The 23,384-nt window shown below is 39.0% G+C and overlaps 1 protein-coding gene across 16 annotated transcripts in view; it reads right to left on the reverse strand.

The window, feature by feature from the left end:
• Window positions 1–23,384, reverse strand: part of LOC102109397 (poly(rC)-binding protein 3-like) — a 505,286-nt gene that overhangs the window by 56,038 nt on the left and 425,864 nt on the right. For all 16 annotated transcript variants that reach the window (XM_088065654.1, XM_088065665.1, XM_088065659.1 and 13 more), the window contains one exon: window positions 6,268–6,417. In XM_088065654.1, the coding sequence (XP_087921780.1) occupies window positions 6,268–6,345 (78 nt within the window). In that variant the 5' untranslated portion in view covers window positions 6,346–6,417. The remainder of the gene's footprint in view (window positions 1–6,267; window positions 6,418–23,384) is intronic.

The raw sequence follows: 23,384 nt of genomic DNA on the forward strand, positions 1-23,384 counted from the left end.
ATGGAACAAACATTGGCTTGATTAGCATTTTATGGCTTGTATGGAATGTATTACTGACAAGGTGATTCTTATTTTGTTGCATTCTGTATTTCAATAAGTAAAAGACAAAAAATGGAAAAGGAGGAGGTCATTACCATTAAGATGTGGAAAAATTAATTTCTGCACTTGCTTTATGGTCTTTCAGGGAAGCAATTAAGCAGGCACAAAAAAAAGTGGCCAAAAAGAAATACCTATGCTAAAATGGTATTTTCTGTACCAATGAAAAAGGCAATTTCTCTTAATTACTTTATTCCGTATTTGAGCTGTTAAGTGTAAGCCATCGCTTTATGAGTCTAAATTTTCTTTCTTTTTCTGTAAAAATTCTGTATGTAGCACCACAAAGTAAACCACCAACATGTCTGAAAGTCATCACTGAAGCTAGATGTAAGTCACTGTAACCAGTACTTCCAGTGCCACAAGTCACCCTCTGATCCTGCTAAAATAATTTTGAACTCAGATACTCTGAGTTCCTCAGGGAATGTAAAATTAAGCTGTAAGAGCTGGAAGTCTAGTGCCTAAAAACTAAGGCACTCATAGGGTATTGTCCAAACCCAAATATTTGACTGCAGTTACATCTTTCTAATTCACTGCTGCTGAATGAGAAATGTATCATGGAGCAAATGGTATTCAGGGAAAGGAAAGTTCCACTCAGTCATCGTAACTTTCCTTCATCAAAGCAGATTATACAATCTAATAGTACATATACTACTCTTCACTGGACATGTTTAAAATTTGCATAGGAGACTTACAGAACATAATGAAAATCTCAATGCCAGATTTTTTTCTTTGGATTCCCTCATTAGATTTATTTTCAAAATAGTATTTTATACCATTATTTCCAGCCACAAGCACTTCAGTATTCAACATAGCTACAATCTATAACACTTGTATTTATTCTCTCCATGTATTTATGAGAATGTCTGAAGAAAGCTAAGCACAGTCTCCTCAGTCTCCTGTAACTTTTGTTACTTTTCGGTGAATTCCCCCTCTTGTCAGTCTTCACCATCACTCACACACGTGGCACCTGCAGCTGAGCACAGAACTGCAGGTGTGATTCTGCCAGAACAGTAAGATAATTACCTTCTCTTTGCTCCATGATGCACCAACGCCATACATCCAAAATTACACACACTTTTGCTGAAATAGCTTTCCTCTCTGACTTAGCATTTCCCAAATGTGCCACTCTCTAGACACTGCCACATCTGATGCTTTTTAGCCTTTTATGCTTTCCAGATTTCCCTCTGTCACTGAACATGTATCTTCTAAATTACCTTCTCCACTTAATTGCCTCAGCTCTCCAAATTATATCTCTCAGTATTTGGCAAGAGTCCTACCTCCCTGCCAGTTTTCCCTTCACTCCTTCATCTTACCTGTAAATTATTTCCTTGCTCTTCCTAACCATCCAACTTCATTAATCCACTTTGGTTTCCATTGCTGAACTCCATTCTCTTTTTCTAAAAGATTCCTCAAACTCAATACATTACTATATTCTACTTTGGTTTCTTGCAGACTTCACTGCACCCAATATGATTTGATCAATGCACGTGTTCACACAGTGCCTTTTGAAACAATGCATTATTTCTCCTGCAGGTTTGTATTGAAGGGAGGAAGCAGAGATATTTGCACCACCACTATGGTGGATCTCAGCAGATTTGTGACCTGCTGCCCTTTCTGTGCTGGCCCATTTAAACATTTTCTCCTGTTCCACCTCATGGACCTGGCTTTAAATCTCCATTAAGCTGCTTTCCTGAGATTTAAGACCTTTCTACTGGCACAGTCTCTTTACTATCGACATCTAAAATTAAACTTTAATGTTAAGTCTCCAGAGTCTTAATCAGCCTGTTAACACTGGCTGTGTACAAAACCAAACTAGTACAAAATTATATAATTATTATCCAATATAGTCAAAATAGGTGCTTTTTCAACAGTTATTTCTTTCTGGGCATGAACTGACCAAACCTAGTTCAAGACCACTGCAGATGTCAAGTGCTAAGGCATGTTGGCAGATACCTGTGGGCAAGGCTACAATTTCCCAGTCTTTCAACCTCATTACCTGTGGCAGTAAGCAAGGAAAAAAAATCAGCCACAAATCACGGGAATAGAAAATTTAGCAAAAGGTGAGCAAGGAATGGTAAGAAACATGGAGCTCTACACCTACACCCTATGACACGCAAAGAGCCAAAATAATTTTTATCTTGACAAAGATTTAGAAAGGAAGAAAAAGTATAAGATACAGTTCTTTTGGGGCCTGAGCTCTGCTTCTCCCTATAGAGGGCTCTGATGGCTGGGGGCTCTCTGCCCATGAATGCACATATACTCCATTTGTCTTCCTTAAGCCCTTCAAAAACAGTGATCTGATCCGGGCAAATATTGCTATTCTTGCCTTTGCTGGAAGCACAAATCTTGCAACCCCTGCAATACTCCAATCTTTCCCAGAAATTATACTTTTGAAGTAGACAAAGATAATAAAATACCCATATTCATTCACGTCTCTTTCCTACACAGTGATTTTACTTATTTTACTTCAAGAAACAGCAATAACCAGATGGAAAATACTAAAGTAGGGCACTGTAAACAGCCTCAACTCATATTCTCTGTTTTTCTCTACTGAAATGTATGAAACAGGTTTATTTCTTAATGTGGTGCATCTTTCTCATTAATAAATGATGAAAATGCATTATCTGCATTATTTAACATATTCTATATATCCAGCTGCATGTCCTTCAAAGGCTCATCTGTTTCGGACTTCACTGGAGCAGCATTCAGGTAACTCAGTCAGAAAGGTGCTGAGCAACAGAGACTGCAGCGCCTGTGAAGTGCAGCTTTACAGGATGAATTCAGTTTTGTCTGACTTGTCCTTCTAAACCTTCAGTGATGGATGCTGCAGCATGCCCAGGCAGCCTCCTCCCCTCCTCACACATCCTCGTAACAAGTTTTTCCTAATCTCGCTTTTGAGATTTCCTGCAAACACTGACAGTTGCTTCTCTGTGGATGCAAGGAATGCTTCAGCACTGCCCTTGCAGCATCCTCACTAACACCTGCCCTCTAACTTATCACAAGAAAATGTGGCAAATGTTTTGTGTTGCTCATGATTTCTCTTCAGGGCTGTAACACCATCATAACTTTTCACTGATGTAACAGGGCACAAGATGAAAATTAGGCCTTTCATCTTACATCATCACAAAGTCTCTGAAGTCCCAGCTCAGGCATACACCTTTCATACCAGGCCCTGGAAACACTGAGGCTGCCCTGAGGTTAACCTTTTATACCTCTCAGGGTTGGGTTTTTGCAGGGCCTGCACAAATTCTTTTTCCACTTCCACTGAAAAAAAAAAAAATTCTGCTCTCCCTTAACACCATGATTGCTGCCATGAGAATATCAAGGCTGTGCCTTGCCTTGTTGCCAGGTGGCTGCTCCCAAACCTTGCTGTGCTGTGGCTGGGTGGCTGTGCTCCCAGGGGCCATCCCAGCCTCTTCAGCCAGAGGCTGCACAAAGTCCTGCAGGAGCTCAGCTGGATGTGCAGGTGCTCCTTTCCCCAGAGCAAGATAAAGCAAAGGTACTGATCAGTGTGTCCTACCTGCACTGGGGAGAACTGGCCCTGGTTCTCCCAAAGCTCAGGACTCTTCCTAGTTCTTTTCCTTTTACCACATGATAATGTCTTTTCTTTTTGCCATGGAATTTGTTTGTTGTGGTGTTTTTTTTATTCATTTCCATCTTGCAGAGGTTTGCCCACTCATACAAATCCTAATTTTTCTGCAGGTATAGAATTTACCTTAATTGCCTAATTAAGATGTCCATTCTTGACTTAAAGCCTCTTTACAAATCACATGGGAAGTACATGATGAAAATTTCCTAAGTCTGCAGGACTCACAGTCAAGATAAGCAAACCCAGTAGCACAAGTTATGGATTTCCAATCAAAATGCAAGCAAATAACACAAAGCACATAGGCTTTCCCTATGCAAAGGTACACTGGTAATAATGGTTTAGACAGAGAGTTAAGGTTAGTGGGGAGAGGTCCTCATTTTTCCATGCAATACATTAATAAATAACATTAAAATTATCTTCATTTAAAAATAACTGAATCCAGTTTGCTCCTGCTATTTTAAAAGCCTTTTTATTTCCCCTCTTCTCTCTCAAGTTATGACCAGTTATTTACAGACCAACTTCTGCTACTAGACAAACTGTTTTTATTAGAAATAAAATAATTAGAATTATTAATTAGAGATCAGCAATTTCCACAACAAATTCCAAGGAAGAGTCTAGAAATGTTTTTCTTCATTTCCAGAGGCATATACAGCTTTCAGAATGCCTTCTCACATTCAGTTCATATTGACTTAGACATCCTTCATTCCTCTGTACTATTTCTAAATCACAGAAATTATATCAAAGAAATGGAAAGCGTCTGACTTTTATCACCAAAATAAATTCTGATTTAATATACTCTTTCCAATACTTAGGCACAATAGGATACATGATTAGAGCATAGTGGAGCTAACAGAATACCCATCGTGCCTTGTTAACTGAGGATGCATGGTATAGATCCAGGTAAAATTTGAACTTTGTAGCTTTTGTAGGTTTAATTTAGGCCCTTGGGGCTACATATGCATTGAAGGATGGACACATAACATCCATTATTGTTAAAAGTGGTTGCACACACAATCAATGATGTTTAACAGAGAAAATGAACTTTATCTGATTTAATTTCTGATTTAAAAAAATCCCAATAATCCTAGCCCACAGTTTAAATAAAATGTCCTGAAAATGACAGATACTTGATTTTTGCTTTAAAGGCATGATTCTGAAACAAGCAGAGCTGTCTGACAATGATAAAAAAAAGCCCAAAACACCATCACCTAAGCACATGGGAATTTGATTGCAACCAGTAGGGCTGTTTATACCCACTGGGAGGTGTTCAAATGCTTTCATGATTTTACTGGAAACCAGTAGAATCAACCCTGAAGACCTAATTTTGAGCAGAGACACGTGTACAGATTTTAGGTGGGTTTTGTAAGAGAGAGTGTTATTAAATTTGTTTGACAGATCCCTATATAAGATGCAGATTTACACACCAGATGCCTGCCTGAAGCTGAATATTTCAGGGGGAAAAAAATCAAAATGGTTAGATCATTTCTGAGAAAAAACACAATTTGATCTGACATAACCTAATTTCTGATGTTTTTAATTTGCAAACTTAAGCTGTGCCCCCTCATATTTCTCCATAAGTAAAACAGAATGGGCGATACCTTAGTGTCCCCTTTGTGCTATGGGTATATCATACGTATGTTCATAGGTTCATAGGTTGAAAACACCCACTATTTTAAAATGTAAAAGTATTTTAGTTATAAAATTAAATTTTAGGAGTAAAAATATTTTTTTAGATTTATATATACAAATTTGATCTCCAGAATAACATGCGCTATATATTCACTGCTCCCTGTTAAGGAAGAGACTAAACCACCTCCTTTTTATAACATTCATTCATTAAGCCTAAAAATGCCTGGAACTGCCTGATGCAAATAATACAAACCAACATATGAAATGTGTTTTTTAATTAAAAGCCCACTTTATGATCTGTTGATGTGAAATAAGCAACAACCAAACCGTTAAGTCTGACAATACTGAATTGGCACTTTGTCTATGGCACCGATTTCCCCCTTATCTGCATGCTTTAAGTTCTGCACTGGACAGAAAGGAAATGAGAGTCAACCTTCCAACCCAAGCCCGTAGGGACCTTGACAAATCCCCAGCATATCAGGGGATCTCACTCTGATGAGATGTTACACCAGAATAATGAAGAACCCTACCCCATTTGCATTCAATAGAAATAGACTAACTTTGTGGCAATTATCTCACACAATTCAATGTTCTGGTATCCTAAAAAAACCCCTGAAAAACCCAGCAAATGCTGAGAAAGGCGAGCTCTATGCAGGTCAGCCTCCTGCAAGGGTCTGCCCAATCTGGCTCACTATCAATGGAAGAACTACTTTTTTTTTTCTGCCAGATCCGCTCAAAACGGGTTAGTTACAGGCAGCATTTGTTTCAATGAGCTCGGGCTGCAGTGTGAACTTCAGCAGGATTCCCTGAAAGGCAGGGGGTGATTTTTTGGCCGTGTCAATGGTGCTTTTAACTCAAGGTGGAGGAGGAGAAGACCCTCTGTCTATGTTACTGCCAGGCTCTGCTGGTAGCTACACACACACTCAACACACAGGCAACAGGAAATGCTTCACCTTGCCATGCATAAGAAGGCGTATGGTAAGAGTGACATTGAGACCTCCTTCAGACACTTTTCCGTCCTTCGTGTTCATCCTGGCCTTGTATCTTCAATACTTGAAAGTAGCTTCGTTTTTCTTTTATTTTTTTTCTTCTATTCACTTAACCTACAGAGAGAGAGAAAGAAAAAAAAAGTACTATTGAGTGGCTGAAGCTACTCTGAACTGAGAATATCATGTTGTACAAACCAATTAACATTCCTTCCTTTGATTTTCTGGACTACAGTTTAGTGCTGAAAAGGCTTCTTTGATTATTATCCCTCCCCATCCAACTCCTTAGCCCTTCAACAATTACAAGATAAACTCCCTTTTGAAACCTTTAAAATTTTCTTAACTTCCTGTATTTCAAAGTTGAAAGTACAGAGCACAGCAGAGTGAAATATGTTTTCTTCTGAAGAGCACTTTGTTAACCTCTTCAGTGTGTATGTGCTATATACATATATCTATACATGCATTTTTTTTACAAGTGCCTGGTGTTGTTTTAATTTCTCTCGTTACTACCTCTTTCTCTTTTAGCTCTTGCAGAAGAGATATTTTTGTTTTCTCTCCAGCTAGAAAGAAATTAATTCTGAGCCTAAACACTGATCCCTGCCAGCAACAGCAGATGACACATTATCAAAGACATCTGAATAACTAAGAGCCACTTGCTGTTGTAAATCTGGGCACTGTCTGACTTTGTTTTTGTCTATGAGGCCCAGAGGTGGCTCAGTCCCTCAAAGGCCAAAGCTGAGCTTCAGCCCTAAGTGGAAGGAAGATTTTTCTTAATTCCTAATGACAAATTGCAGATTTTCAGTTATTTACAAAGCCATAAATATCCTAAAATGCTAATGAAAGCTGCAAGGGCTGGCTTTGAAGGGATAAACAAGCTGCATTATGAGTTTATTAATGCAAGGACATTTATCAGCACAAACAAAAATGCGGGCAGGAAGGAATATTACCAAGGGCAGGCAAATTCTGTAGTAGAAAAGGCTTAGAGACTCCTTATTTAGTTTTTGCCTTTTCAGGCTTATCTTATAGAGCATAAAACCCTTAGACATTATGCCTCTTAATAACCATCCCTTTTTGTTACCCATCCTCTGTAACAACCCTATTAGCTTTGCATCTTCGGGCTTCCCGAAAATTTGCCTTGCACTATGTATAAATAGGGCGCTGGCTAATGAGCACTCCTAGGAATACCCATTTTGTGCTCTGGAGTGTACAAAAGCGTTTCACTGTTGTGGCAGGCTGCTCTCCCCTGGCCAAGACTGCTCAGGCATGACACTAAACAATTGGAAGGACCTATGGGATCATTCTCCTAAAAACTCTGGAGGAAGTATCATGAGGCTGTTTCAGCTCTTAATAAGTTCTATCCTAAGAGCCACTAAGCACTTTACTAGATCGAAGTGATGCCCACATTGCTTGAACATGTTATGTGTGAGAGAAGTCAAAAGCAATTCTTAAAGAAAGAGCACAAGAAACGAATGGAGTGATTCCTGATGGACCTGCTGAGCTACCAGCAATCAGTGATTCACGGCACCCTGGGAGACTGCCTCCAGACCTGCATTTTCCACAGCCATTGGTGGACAGCTCCATGAATTTGTCTAGTGCCTTCTTGAATCCATATATCTGGTCTCCAAAAGTGGTGGTCTCACACATTTAATATTAGTGTGGAAAAACATTCTCCACTCTATGTGGCTTAAATTTGCTCACTGAAATTTCCCCTTGTTACACACTTTGCCCTGTGTGTGTTATCTGACAGCCATCACACCAAGTCACTCGTCTGAAGTTGAAACTTCTCATTTCACCTAGGGCCTGTGAATGGCCAAGCCACTCCTGATGTTTTTGCCCCTGGGAAATACACTGGAAGAGTTTTCTCTCAAGCCTGTGCAGGAATACTAGGGCTATGGAGAGTTCCTGTACCTTCAGTGACTACAAGAATAAGTGGCAGACATGCCTAAGAAGACATGAAAACAAAGAGTGAGAAAGAGCAGCTTAAACTCTTCATTCCACCTTCCTGATTTCCCCTAACCCAGCATGGACTTAGGGTATTTAATACCATGTGCTCCACTACCCAGAACACAACTGCTCATATAAATCCATTTATTTCACATTTCTAGGCTTATCACTTACACTACATATCATGCCATTGGAGAAAGGGAGACAAGAAGCCAGGTGCCTGGGTGAGAAGGCAGAAAACAGAAGTAGCCTGGCCATGTCTCTGATGCACCATGAGTGCAAAAAGGTGACAGGAAAATGTTCCAAGGCAGATCTCAGGGAATGGCAGAGAAGGGAGACTTGTTTAAGATTAGACCAGGACTCAGGGGAAACCTGCAACTGGATGACCATGCCAGCCCCTTCTGACGAGTTCAGAGCATAGAGCAGAGGAGGTGATTGTGGTTGTTCCCAGACTGTGAAAGGGAATGGCCTCATGCTGCTCACCTGCTCCTGAGGGAAATGTCCTGGCTCTGACAGCCCAGCATTTTTTGATCTGTCAAAGATAACCCAACCAAACCCAAAATACCAAACTTTGCAATACTTATGCACTTTGGTGCATAAACAGTAACCTAGACCTTGGCATTCTGGACTGTATGGGAGCAACACTGCCCATTTGAGATCTCTAGAAACTGCTGGAAGGTTTAGGGCATGTTTGGAAGATTTCAAGAACAGATGTGTTTCAGACAGAAGCAAGGTATGTAAGACCTCTGTGAAGCAAAATTCAGTGGTGAAGGTACAGTTGTGTTTCTAATGAGGTGTATGCCCATGTGGGAAAAAAATCCCGGATTAGAAATAGGTTTACAGTTGCCATGGCCTTTTACTACTGGGATGCTACAGCATAACGTTGGAAAAAATATGAAGGAAAATCTTTACCCCAACAACAAACCATTTGCTACCCAAGCCTGACCTTTTCCAGATAAAAACTGAAAAAAATCAGTAGTAAAGGCTAACAACTTTTAGGCTCTTTTTAAAAACCCAGAGGTTAGCTATGAAATTCCACCACAAATATTGTTAAAAAATCCCACTGCTATCTGATTTTATGAAGGATTTTGTCACTGTCCCTCCTCCCAACAAGCTTAAACTCTGGCACCTGGCACTAAGAATCAGAACAGATGTCTGGGGGAGGGCTGGGAGTGTGTGTGCCTGCAAGGAGTTAGGCAGCTGTGTGAGATACAAAAGGAATTAATTCAAAAAGGCAGTCTCACATGCTAAGGAAGAATATTTAAAACCTATACATACACCATGAAGAGAGAAGACTTTTACTATGCCAGCTCATTCATATCTCCCTCAGTTGTCCTGAGAGTGCAAGTATTCTGGGTAAAAAACAGCTTTACAAAGTAAACCCACAGCATTGTTATTGACCTGGGTGTTTTGGTTTTAATGACAGATTAAAATTAAATGCATTGTTACACTCCATTACTTTTAACTAAATAAAACAAATTTTTCTGCAGACAATGTTGCAAACATCCTGATCTCTATCTCTGTGTGCATGCAGATGTCAGATCATGGCACAAGGAAGAGGATGGTTCCCTCCACAGAGCCTCCCACCAGACAGCAAGACATCCATGTATTTATAAACCTACTCCAGTCATACACAAGCCCATTGGGAATATTTAATCAGTGAAATAATTTCCCTCTCCTTTGCAAAGTCAGCATTTTGAACAATTTGCTATGTTCCTGCCTTGTGTGTGCCTCTCTGCGAGCAAACAGGAGGCAGAACACAGAATGCTTTCCTTTCTCAAGCTCTGTGCGGTGAGGTCCCATGGCTACCCTGGGGGTTGGGAGAGTTTCAATCACAGACTGAAAAAAAAATAATCAGTGTTTCACACTTTTCCTGATGCCAGAAGAAAGTCAGGGGACTCCACAGGTGAGCAGAGAGTACTGTGCAGGGAGGCAGAGTCAGTGGCATGGCTAGATGTTAAGAGTGAGGGTATTTGTATTTTAGTCTGTCTTCAGCAGAGAGCTGGCAGCGACAGGAGGACAGCTGGACAACATCCTCTTCCTGACCTTGAGACTCTGGACCAGAATGCACAAAGTCCAAGATCTGGGACTCTGCAGCTCCAGGTAACAAGCAAAAAATATCATGCCCACAGAACAAAGAAAAGCAGCTCACATCAGATAGTTCCCAGCAAACTGCAGATCTTTGCTTCCTTAGGGGCTTTTCCATTGTCCTGTGGACACTGCTGTTTATCATGTAAAACGTGAACATTTTTCTTCAGTTAGAAAAAGACATCCTAATGCATTTTAAAAACCAGACTTTTTTTAAAACTTCAACAAAATGGATGTGGAATCATATGCAAATGCCTTTTATCTGTAAGTATATGTTTCTATAAATTTTTAATATTAGCTATCCCAAGCTGGCATAAACCCACAGGTCCTATATGCTCAATATTTATTACATACAATTTTTAACATGGCTTTTCTGTAATTGTGGGTAGATTAGGTGAATAAAACAACAAGCAGCTAAGCCACATGTTTATCGGACTACTAGAAAACCCCAACACAGCTCCTTAGGGATTTCAGTGAATTAATAGTGTGCAGATGAAGGGCAGTGTCACAACTCCCACACATGAACACACATGGAGGTTAGGAATCCTCATAGCTGAGGGGACAATGTGAGATGGCTGCCTGAAGCCTGAGACATGTAAAGTCAACCTCATTACCCCCTTTCTTCCTACCCCTCAAGCCTACTCATTCCCTCCAAGAAAATAAGCAGGCCACTGCAGAGAATATGCCAGCAGGAACTGCACAGTCACAGAGGTGTGCTGGAAAACAAAGAGATGCAGAGAGAAGAGAAGAGAAGAAGAAAGGCAGGGAGAAAGAGAGAAATGAAACTTCAGATAGCTGATACAGGGAACAGTGTGAGAAAAATCAATGTGGAAGCAAAAACCGCCTAGAAATATTAAAGGAGGAAGCCTGCTCTGCTATGTGAAATCTTGATTTTATGGTTGTTAAATCTGAGCTGTTGGGAAAGAGGAAAATGGCCAGAGCACTCAGTATAGCATTCTCTGTGTTTGGGCTTCGAAACCTCTTAAACCTAATCATGATGCTTCATCACCACCATGTGAAAAATGCAATTATGAAGAAAGCATGGAAGAATCTACTGATGAAATTTAAAAGAACAAATTCCAGTTGTTCAACTGGAAGAAAAAAAAAAGCTAAAAGAATGGAGAAATGAAAGTGACTGACATTCAGGAGAAGCCACTTCTAATTTACATGAGGATAGTTAAACTCAGTTATATAGTTTCCATGTATACGTAGGTTTAGAAAAAGATAACTTCTGTAAGGGAAACATGAGAACATCCAGTCTCTCACAGTAACGATGTCATTTTCATAATATATGGAAATATCCCAAAGGAGGGGTAGCTATGCAGATATCAAGCCACAGATATGGGGCCAGAAAAAAGAAGACTAAGACATCAGCAGAGTAATGTGAAGATGAACAAAGAGATTTATCACGAGTTATGAAGGTACGAAGAACTGGAAAATGGACACCAACACACTACTGTTATGAAGAAATATTTCAGAGTTTCAAAAACAGTATTACGAAAAACAAAACCAAACCAAACAAAACCAAACAAAAAAACCCAAAAAAACAAAAACCCAAAACAAAACAAAAAACCCCAAACAAACAAAAACAAAAACAAAAAAACCCCAAAAACACACAAGAGTGAATAAAAAAGAACGGAGAGAACTGAAACACAGGAAGTCATGAAAAAGCTGTAACTAAGTCCTCCTTAGAAGGCTCCAGGTGGAGAGAGACCTCCCAGGAATTGGAAGAAACACGCTGCCAAGGGTCACAATGAGAAGAAACAACCTGTGCTTTCAGCAGAGCAGTTCTTTGATGCAGATTGATGCTACTTACACAATTTTAGTCTTTCATTTCAAGCTGAAGGGAATACAGGAAGGGATAAGGAACATAAGAAAATTACCACAGGACAAGAACTGATGACATTATCAGTAGAGTTGACATATTTGGCCATACAGAAAGGCTTAAAATTAGAAATAAATTGTCTGCCACAGAAAGGTTTGTGCTTTCAAATGAGGAGATGACTACTTTGCTTACAAGCTCTTTGGTGAGCTAGGCAGCTATTATCTATGGCTTTTCACTTGAAAGTAACATCTCTAGATGTCAAAGGACTAAACAGTGTAATTATCAAAAAAAAACACTGGCAAAATTATCCCCCCCCCACCCCCCCGCCAAAAACCAACCACAACTCTAGGTGAAATCCAGAGCAAAACCAGCTCAGCTGCAGTTGTATTAATTTGTTCCAGGGAACATTTTTTCAGAAATGATTAAAAGAGATAATGATCAGACAATATTTACAGTCTCAGCTGAAGCAAAGGAAGACAACTGGATATTTGCTAAACATACACTTCTTCAGTTTCTGTGTCAACTGAAAGATAAAGACATCCACTGTTACTAAACCATATTGTTGTGAGGTTACTAAAAACAAAAAGCTCAAAGGAAGCCCACAATAACATAACAGTAACTATAATGACAACTCTTCAAAGGATTTCTCTCCCAATAATAACTATTTGCAAAAAGAGAAATCAGGCTTTGAAGCACTCCAATTTTACACAGAAGCCTCACCAGGAGAACCTGATTAATGAACAATAGCTAAAGAAGCAGGTGCAGTGTCAACCTTTCTACTTTATCACTTCCATCTCCCAAATTACTAGAGATGCCTCTACACAAAGGAATAAGATTATACCTTTTATTCACATCCTTATAATTTATATCCCCAAAATAGATTTAATGCTAATCTCTAACTCTTTCATGAAGAGAACAAGATCTGCAGATCCTGGCTTCCTTAAATCATTGTATCATGGCCCATTTTAAGTAGGGGGATAGTTGGTGTGAATCCAAAAATCCAGAAATGAGAAAATTAATTCTTTGTGTTACCAGAACAAAGCTTGCATGTGTCAGTTGGCACAATGGGTTTTTTGCTAAAAAGGTAAGATAAAAGAATAGCTCAAGAATGAAATTTATACACCAGCGAGAAGAAGGATTCAGGAAATCCATAAATTACATGCTCAATGAGATACAAATAACAACTAATAAAAGTAAGCTAAATATGGGCTACTAAGAGAGCAGTAATTGAGTACACAAACAGATACAGAAAATACATGTTTGTGGGGGTTTTTTTAAGTGGTAAAATATTAGCTCAAAAGTCAAGGGGGACTAAAGAGCAACACATTCTTCCACCAGTTAACAGCCACTAAACAAAAAGCAGTTACCCAGATTAGCAAGCCCCATGCTCTTTTTACTAATTATTGTAAAAATCTCTGTATCCATTATATCCTAAGCTCTGTAGTTACTATGGATGGCTGGAAGTAGTAGTTTTGTCAAAGATGTGACACTGATACAGAAAGAACAGGATGAAAAAATAACAGAACAATTTTTATAGGCAATTGCAAGTATAAAAACTGGCAAGACTCCAGGAGTACTGCCTTTTGAATGTAATTTTATGAAGTATGTGCAGCAACACTAGTTTTTCCTTGATAAGTTCAATGGTGTTTTACCTGAGGAAGAACCTATCCTATCTATAGAAGAAGCTGCCTCATGTTTTCCCTGCAGCTGCCTTTGTGTTCTCCCTAAAATGAGAAATGCCCTCACCCCATACAACTGACATCTCATTTGCTGAAGATCACTGGATATCAAATAATCTTTGAAGAGAACAGCAGAAGATTAGAGACTTATTTTTTCCTATTCTCAGCTGATGAATGCAGGATGTATATGAGTCCTGCTCTCAAAATGGACCACTTTTCCTCATGCTAGTCAATAAACATAAGCTTTAAGCAATTACACTAGTTGTTTCCTTTTTTTATTTGTTAGAGGATGTAAACAGCAACATATTTATTGACTCTTCTACTAAAAATGCTTTTTTGCAAAGCCTTTTGAATAAACAATATGATGTGAATTTTTTACAGGAGGAAAAATCACAGAAGCACAATAAAGACTATTGTCTTGTTCACACATTTTGTACTATCAACATTTAATGACAGATGATTTATTTAACAAAAGTTAATGTCAAAATATTATTCTCTGTGTGACTAGACAGCTACACACTGCCAAAATATCTAAAGTTATCCCGTTAGAAAGCATCACATGCCAAACAGGTAATAAATGCTATCAAATGTCTGGAAATGAAATATCAGGAAATCTAGAGAAGATACATATTGGTATTCAGCAAATGCCAAACACATCTGGGATCTGACAGAAGTAAGTAATTTCAAGGCTATGGAAAACGCAGTGATCATTTTACCAAAGGTATCTTCCATCTTACAATTTTTTTCCCCTCTTCTTTTCGCAATTATTCTGGAAAGAATTACCCTGAATTAGAATCTGGCAGAAATGCAGAGAGCATCTTTACAATTCCCCATGAACTACAAGACGAGCAATGGAGCGAGCATGCCAACACTTTGTACAAACCCAGTAGCCAACTAGCACTTCTGCATATGTGCAAAAGGCAGATAAAAGCTCCTGTAGATAGAAGCTGACGTGTTGGACTAATGCAACATAAATGCTTCCACAAGGAAGTTGTGGCAGCCCACTATAAATTACTCTGTACTAATATTCTCCAAGAGGATTCAAGGATAAGCAGGAAGACAGAGCAGAAGGTGCTTTCTTTCCTTTCCTAATGGCAGCAATGAAATGAACTGTAAGCTTCATCACGAACCTGTCAGTTTGCAACATCAGGGAAGACAGTTTATGCATATGGTAGACCAGTTATTTACCAAGGACTCTAAAGCTCTAATCATAGCTTTAAGCATAAAATCAGCTTTAACTGCCACTTTATCCTGTGGCTCCAAACCCTCAAGTAAAGCACCACATTTCTCAGACCTTTGGGATTTTTTATGTTGCCTGTTTCAAACAGAAATTTTGCCTTACTTGCTTACGTTTGACTAAGAAATGGACACTCCAACTAACTTGGGTTAATCATTCCATATGGTGAGAGATAATAAATCTAATAAAAAATGTACAAATAAGTCACTGGGAAGGTGAGAAAAAAATTGAACAGATTGCCATCACAAGTAGCATACTGGTCTGTCCAGCAGAGAGTTGCTTACAAGAATGGCCTACCATATAAGAAGAGATTTTTGGTCCACACCTATTCCTGGAAAAATCCTGTGTTCTGATGACCTAAACCTTGTGAATGTGTGGTATATTTGTTAAATAATCTCTTACCCCTAAAGTCAAATGCATGACTTTGACATTTCTTCAATAAATAATTTCGTTCTGGAACAGTGTTCAAATTGTAAATTTACCTTAACATAGTTTTAAACAAATAAAGCAGCAGATTTGCTTGTTGATTTAAAAATAAATTTACTTGCAATAAAAGTAAGAGAGTCAAGCCTAAATAGATGCTCTTCTTACATATTTTTTAAAATGTGTTAGAGAACAGAGAAATTATTCACACTATTTCCAATATATTTAAAGCAAGACTTATGTACATACATTAAAAAAATAAAATATAAATTTCAACGTAGTGCACATATATGCACAGAATACGGTAAAATGCTGAGAAGCAAGTAAGGCATGTTTTTTTACACGACAGATGTAATTTTATAACATTATGCACCCACCACATTGCTAGGCTGTAATCTAATAACCAAATATTAAGAATAGAATGATTTTATAAATGAGATTTTTATCTTCAGTGAAAACAGTCAAAGACACAGAGATCTATAATTTTCTTTGCCAGTACATATAGGAATACAGACAGCTTCTTATTGATCAAAGGAAGAAATTTCCCAAACCAGAAGGGTCAAGGAAATACAGAAGCTTCTTTAATAGGAAACATTAGCCCAACAAGTATGTTCCCACTGGGCACAGAACAAACAGATATTTAAATATATTTGGGGTTTTATATTTCCATTGGTGTTGAAATGATATGTGTCCTAGAATGTATCTGTCCAACCCATTTGTAAATTAAATGTTTTCTAGACACAGCTGGTTTGATAAAGATGAGTCAGTTGTTTCACTCAAACCACAAACATGGTTGATGGTCAGTGAAATGAAGCTAATAATAATGATGATACATTTCACTTCATTAAACATAAAAATATTATATATTGATATGATTGAACTTCTGACACAAACAAGCAAAAATAACATTTTTGTCGTCACCTTAATTATGTTATTTACAAGGCTGTGATTTGAAAATCCATTCAAGCTTCTCAGATGAATAAAATAAACACTTATTTAAAGAAAGGGAAATTCACACAGTCTCTCAGAAAGGGAAGAGGATGAGCTCCAATCCTTCGGTTGCAAGGAAATGGGTACCAGCCTCTGGAGTGAGAGTCACAGGCTCCCTCCTGGCACGCCACACTTGTGCTTGCTCAAGGCAAAGATGGAATTGTCTCAGAAACAAATCCAACAGCAGCACAGCTGTAACAGCTGTAAATATGGCTGAGCACTGCAAAGACTTCCATCGTTCATAGGGATAAAAGGGGAAAACAAAAAGCAATGTTGCAATGTCCTGCCAAGGTGTCAGAATTGTTGCCTTCAAAAGCCACAACCTGAATATTTAAGTTCTCAACCACTGACTGTTAGTGAAAACATATAGCACTATACAGATTTCACTGTGAAATTAATGAATATGGAGTAGGTAAGAAAATCCAGTAAGTTCCAGAGCCTCATTTGAAAAAAGATTTAACAAAAAAACCAAAACCCAGCCCTCAATAAATGACTCTTTTATGGGCAGTCAATACCCAGAGTAAAGAGCTAAACACATCCCAAGATTTAAGCCACTTAAATCAATATTTTTGTCACTGATTTAAACCAGGAGGATCTTTAAAACTCAAAAGCCAGTCTAATTAATGAAGTATTCAAAACCAAAGAAAAACATCAGATAGTTTTTTAGTGACTTCAAAGTGCCAGTTTTAAAGCGAGCCACTATATCTTGCTCTAGCACTGCATTTGGCTCCAGACATCCATTTGTTACTTCTGTGGAACCTGTAGAAAGAAAGAGCCTATTTTTGAATAAACAACTCATTTGTTTCACCTAGTTGCTCAGCTGAAACAGTGCTTCATGAAGTGTCTTTTTGTCTAACCTTCAGTCTCTTTCCATAGCAACACGTGCATGCACCTGTATATATGTCCATGAATGTACACAAGTTTCCCCAACACCTTCAACATTTTAAAGAGATGCAGAGATGTCAAAGTGTTGGGTTCACACAAGTTTCATTGAGACAGAGACTAAGCAGGTGCAAGATCATGGTTCCATTGCAGGCCACTGGGAGCCTCTTCTCCCACTGATAACCTTGAGTGAGCAAAGGGGAAGCAGAGGACTCTGAAAGTGAACTAATACAATCACTTTAAAAGCACCCAGATTCAGAGGAATTCCCAACAAGAGGTGCTTTAAGCAGACACAGGAGACACATACCTTTTTTTTTTTTCCACAGCTGCTCCAGTAGTTTTGTGGCTCATACACAATCCTGCTACCTTTAGAGACTTTCATGGACATAACCAGACGTGTAATTTGGTGCTCAACATTCTTTATGAAAACAAGACAGGACCTTTGCTTCTGTGAATGATTTGATAGTGCTCTTACCATCCCACCTTTGGGACCATAAAGTGATCCATTAGTTCATTCAAAAGAAAAAAGTTAAGATCAAGAGAACGTAATTGCTGACTTATTGCAGGAATGCCAGAGATATATTGTGGATTATACACCCAGGAATGGATTACTACTAAATAAATAAATAAATAAATAAATAAATAAATAGATAGATAAATAAATAAATAAATAAATAACCCCCCTAAAATAAAAAAATGATAATAAAAAAGAATTTCTGAAGTATTGATAGTGTCTACATCAATAACTATAAGAGGGCATTAGCATCACATTAATGACTGTCACTGAACTGCAGACACAAAAAAGAGAAGAGCCCAAGTAGGAGCAGACACATAATAACTCAAAAAGTAATAGAATGAAAGAAAAGGTGACAATAAATCTACAATACAAGCAATATTTTTACAATACAAATACAATAACTGAGAAACCCAGTTCTTAAAAATGAGTCACATCTGGAAGGCCCTGATGATACAAAAGACCTGGGGATGACCTAGGCTACAAATTAAAGGTTTAAAACTTGTACTTGGAAGCAGGGAAATAGGAAGCAATTATGTTCTCACAACCAACTCCTATTTTATATTTGCACCTGGACAATGGACAAACCATTGCAACACAAAAACCCCATTCCAATCCAATCCAATCCAATCCAATCCAATCCAATCCAATCCAATCCAATCCCCCAAACAATCACACAAACAAACAAAACAAAAGAGAAAATGGAAAAAGAAAAAGGAGTTCATTGAGAGGAGAACTGAAAAATACCTACTTACTAAAACTGACAGAAAGATGGATCTTAGACACTGTCTACTCTAATGTAAAGGAAACAGAGGCAAATGAACCCATGAAATCTTATTAATCTCCAGTCTCCAAGGCTTTGCACATTTTCTGACTCCTTTTCATTTATGCTAGAGCCCTGGAATTATTTTTATTGAAGCTGGGGAGGGGAGGGATATTTTAGAAAATTTTTTACTATTATTTAGTCAGTAAGTAAGTTAACATGGTAAGAGGAAAAGGAGGTCATACAGAGAGATACAATACTTGTTTTCTTTCTTCCCCCTCCAGTGCTCTGTATTGAAATCTGAAAAGCCCGTTTCAGATTCTGCATGTTGCTATTGCACACGTAATAATAGGACACACTGGCCTTTGATACAATTCTCTTCGGGGAACAAAAGCTTCCTTTGGCACAACTACAGCCACTGCTTGTTGTAGGTTACACATGTCTTTCCAGTCAAGCATGATTAATAACTGTTAAAAAAAATGCTCATGACCCATGTCAAGTATTCTTTCAACTATAATACCAGCATTATGGGCTCTGAATCTCAGTAATTTTAAAATGTGCTTCTACAATGGAACTATAATTTAATTACTTTTTCTGCAGCCTGTTCCATTTTGTTTCATCACTTTGATTGCACCATGCACTTGGCAGCTTATGGAAGACTGCATCTGCCTCCAGGATTATTTCACTGGGCTCTTTCGACATCTGTTTCTGAAAATGACTTTATTTGTAGTGGCATAAAGAATAATCAGAGACTTGTTTAATCCAGATAAATTGGAAAAGAGAGAGACACAGAGACAGAGCTGGAGACAGGGAAGAGACCAGGGAAAAAGAGAAAGCAGATCTATGCTGCATACTGCAGAAGACATCAAAATAATCTCTCCTCTTCCTGTGCTTCTGCAAATGTTGTTATCTGATGGATGATACGATACATGAAAAGATGAGTCACTAAGTCAGTTCCTTTTAATGTTTAGGGGGAGCTCACAGATGCAATACATTCTAGCTAAAGCTTCATGCTGTGCTTGATCAGTTTAATAAAATTTTCATGAATTACATTTGCAGCCTCATCCACTGAGAATCACAACGCAGTCTGAAATGATCTGTAGCGGTTGACAGAAGTCCTTATAATAAATGAGCTAAATCCAGGCTCCAGCCTGACCTGACATCCTTCCAAAGGCAGCTACAGCCAACACCTGTTGCTGAGTGCCACTGCCCAGCTATGGACTGAGCACATAGTTCAGCATAACTTCCCACATATCAGCACCCGTGAGCTGGGTCACCTGTGTATCAGATGACCAAGTGCAAGGCATCTGTAACATGCCCATGCCTGCCTGAGCTTTGATTCAACACAATGGAAACCACCATTGTTGACTCCTGTTTACTTTGGTGTTATAGATGGATTTGTTAACCCACAAACCATTATAAGCATTTAAAGACATGCTCTCTAAAAGATCACGGGTGTTGGCCAGGTTTTATATCATTCTTTCGTACTCTTTGCCTGCTTTATTGCAGAGGGTGAACATATATTTGTCAAGAAACATCTACCGCCTCCATAAGAAAGTGCTGCAGGAAGGCAGTTCTGGCAACAGAAGACAATAGCAAGTCTTTAGGGACAAAGGCCACTAAAATTCAAGGTGCTGGAGTGAGCTGATCATAAGAATAACAAGCGGAACAATTCCTAACATTATCTTATTTTTTAGAGTTTCAAATCTTGCCTGTCTTGTGCTCCTTTCTTTTTTTGAGATTTTTTTTCTGTTATTTGCTGGTCTTCTGGGCTATATTGCTGTAGCAAGCACATAAGAGACTAACTGGTTTGGACACATATATTTTGCCAGGAATTACTTAAAGACAATTCCCAAGGGAGGCCCTACAGTTCTCAGGATAACAATGAAGGAAAGTCATGAAGTAACAGGTATCATGCAAACGCACCATAGCTGGACCCAAACAGTTCTGTATTCACCTGATTCCCATGGTCATGGGGTCTTAACTATCACAAACATTTGGGCTTTCCTTTCCCATATGACCAGCAGGACTCTTGGCCCAGTCAAAATCCCAACTTCCTCATGGGATTTCATCCATGCATGTAACTGCCTGTACCCACCAAAGACATGCTCTTAAGTGGTGTCCACGCACTTTGCTGCTGTCTGCATGAGAAGGTCACTAATGGGAAAGACAAAAAATTCCTCCTCTTTATATTGCAATGCCTCACCTTTCCTCAGCAAAATACAGCAGGTGAGATGAGGACATGAAAAAAATCAAAGCTTCCACATTGTTGATCTACTCATAGGCCATATGAGAAGCAAAACTCCTCTGGCAACCTGTGTGCTAGTAACTTGGCAAGTTTGACAGTCTGCATTTGGAAGCTGGTTATTTTCATAAAAGACATAATCCCCAAAGTAAACAACTCAAACTTTTGGAAGGAAACAGACCAAACCAAAAATTCACAGTTAGCAAAAAAGAAAAGAGTTATCAGTCTTATTTTGTTGATGGATTACTTGAAACCCTGTAGAACAAGGTTCTTTCCCATCCTTACTAACCAAGATTTCTGGTACCTCTCTGATGTCTGAAGATGAGGTGAAGATTTGATAGAGGATATCAGCTATTCACAGAAGGGTTGTGCTTGTCTAATCAGGTAGGGAAGCTGCCCTGAAGAGAGGTATGTTCCAGTGACAGAGCATGCTGTCAAAATCCTATTAAGAGACTATTTACAATTATTTTGTTCCTTTCTTATTTTTTCCTTTTAATTTAGACAAATTTACTTCCCTCATTTTCCATCTCACAACCTTTGGCTGTAACAAAGCAGCTGTGCAGGGCCAGTGGCCGTGCAAAGAAATTACTCATTGCTTTTCTAGAGCTTCAGTGTAAAATGTACACAGCACAAGAAACAGAGTCTGACAAGGCTTTGTTGTCTCGTCGGTATTACCAAAGAACAAAAATCATCATGCTTAATTAGCAATTCTCCCTAAAGAATTTGTAAGGATGTACTGTTTAACAGCCAAGGTGATGACTGGTTTTCCTCTGAAGCACTAGATAGTGACCACTGTTGGGCAATGAGTAGATGCCTGTGCTGTGCTGCTGGTCAGATGTGGCTTGGCAGCAATTCTTCCATAGAAAGTGCTCTTAAGGACAAGGCACATGTTTGAACACACAGATGTTTACCTTAGCTTAGCCACATGAACTTGGAATGAAGCTTTCAAACCACTGGTAGCAACTGAAGAGAGAGAAGCCAAGGCACCCCTTAAGCACTGATAATAAAAGAGTTCGTAAGGTCAGGGCCAAGTCAGGACAGGGCAGCATGGGGCAAGTGGCTCTTTACTCAGGTTACTTAAGAGCACAATAGAGGCGTCAGCTTGTTGCCTGTGGTGATGCCAGTCTGGCCTCTTAAAACCAAATTTTTAAGAGGTAGAACTTTAGCTTTGAGCAAATTTGAATAACTAGCTTGGAAAGAGTGGAAATTCAGTGGAAATTGGTTTGGGTCTTGTCACATGATAGTAGTCTTCACTAGGGGGAAGCATTCTCCTCCTCCTGTAACCACAGGTTCCTATCCAGAGCACTTGAGACCCATCTCAGGGAGAGGCAAGAAGAGCAGCTCTGTCCAAGACTTTTCCACTGAACTCCAACAAGAAGAGAAATACAGTTTATGCAGAAGCACAGTCTGCCTTTTAACCACCAATCCTGTCTTAAGCAGGGCACAAAAGCAATTTTTTGAAGACACTGTAAAGGCTATACTTGAAAAAGGAACATCCTCTCCAAAAGTTAAATCTTTGTGTGTCAGCAGAAACAGCAGAGATGTCTCCTGACTGTCTTGATACTGGCAGGTCTTTAGCTACTTAGCTGACTATAACATTGAGTGACTTAGGCTCCTAATTTCAAGCACAGAAAGGATCCTGGAGCCTGCCCATGTGGGCACAGACACCAAATCTTGCTATCATGAAACAAAATGTTGTCTGCATTCATTCTGTCTTAAAGATCTTATGTATAGGACAGTAACCTCCCAGCAGCTGCCCACAGATGCTGTCCAAGACTTACTGGAATCAACTAGGTACACACCCAACAGTGCATCAGAAGAGATGACCCTATTATTGCTCTTAGGTCAGCACCAAAGGGGGGCCTCACTACAGCATACAAACTATTCCTCATCCCTTTCCCCTTGACATGCTCTATCAAAACTAACCATTTTTTCTTGCAGCATTTAAGAAAATCTACTTAAAACTGCTTTCTGATGCAATTGATTTTCATCTACAAGGATGTATCTTACTTACACAGCCTTGAAGTGAAATCAACTCAAAGTGGCTGAAAAGAAATTGGACCCTGTTTGTCACACGCAGTCCTAGTTTCTGTCTGTGGCTATCCTTTAGCTCAGTAGGAGAAGTTATAAGATAGAAAAGGAAAATTATCTGTGTGGGAGGCTTCACTGTGCTCTGCTTAATTAGCTGCTGTTCAATATGTGAAACACAGCAGCCTCCACCTTCATGTCCACACACGTGCTTGTAGAACCAATGTGCACTGGTAACAGGGTTGATGTATCTTCTATAAATTGGAATATGATACCAAAACATTGCCAAGAGGAACTAGTCTGCATTACTTTATAAAACAAATCACGATTTTCCCAGACTGCAAGAGCCCCAAGCAGATCATCTAAGCTTTCAATTGCTTCCATAAAGTGGAAGCTCTGTCTTTGAAACAGCATTCAGTCACGCTATCTAGAGTCTTCCCAGACTGTACTGTAATGTAAAATCAAG

The sequence above is a fragment of the Pseudopodoces humilis genome, chromosome 1 (assembly GCF_049639895.1).
Source record: "Pseudopodoces humilis isolate 2021_Gansu_Grassland_sample_001 chromosome 1, ASM4963989v1, whole genome shotgun sequence".
Taxonomy (NCBI): Eukaryota; Metazoa; Chordata; class Aves; order Passeriformes; family Paridae; genus Pseudopodoces; species Pseudopodoces humilis.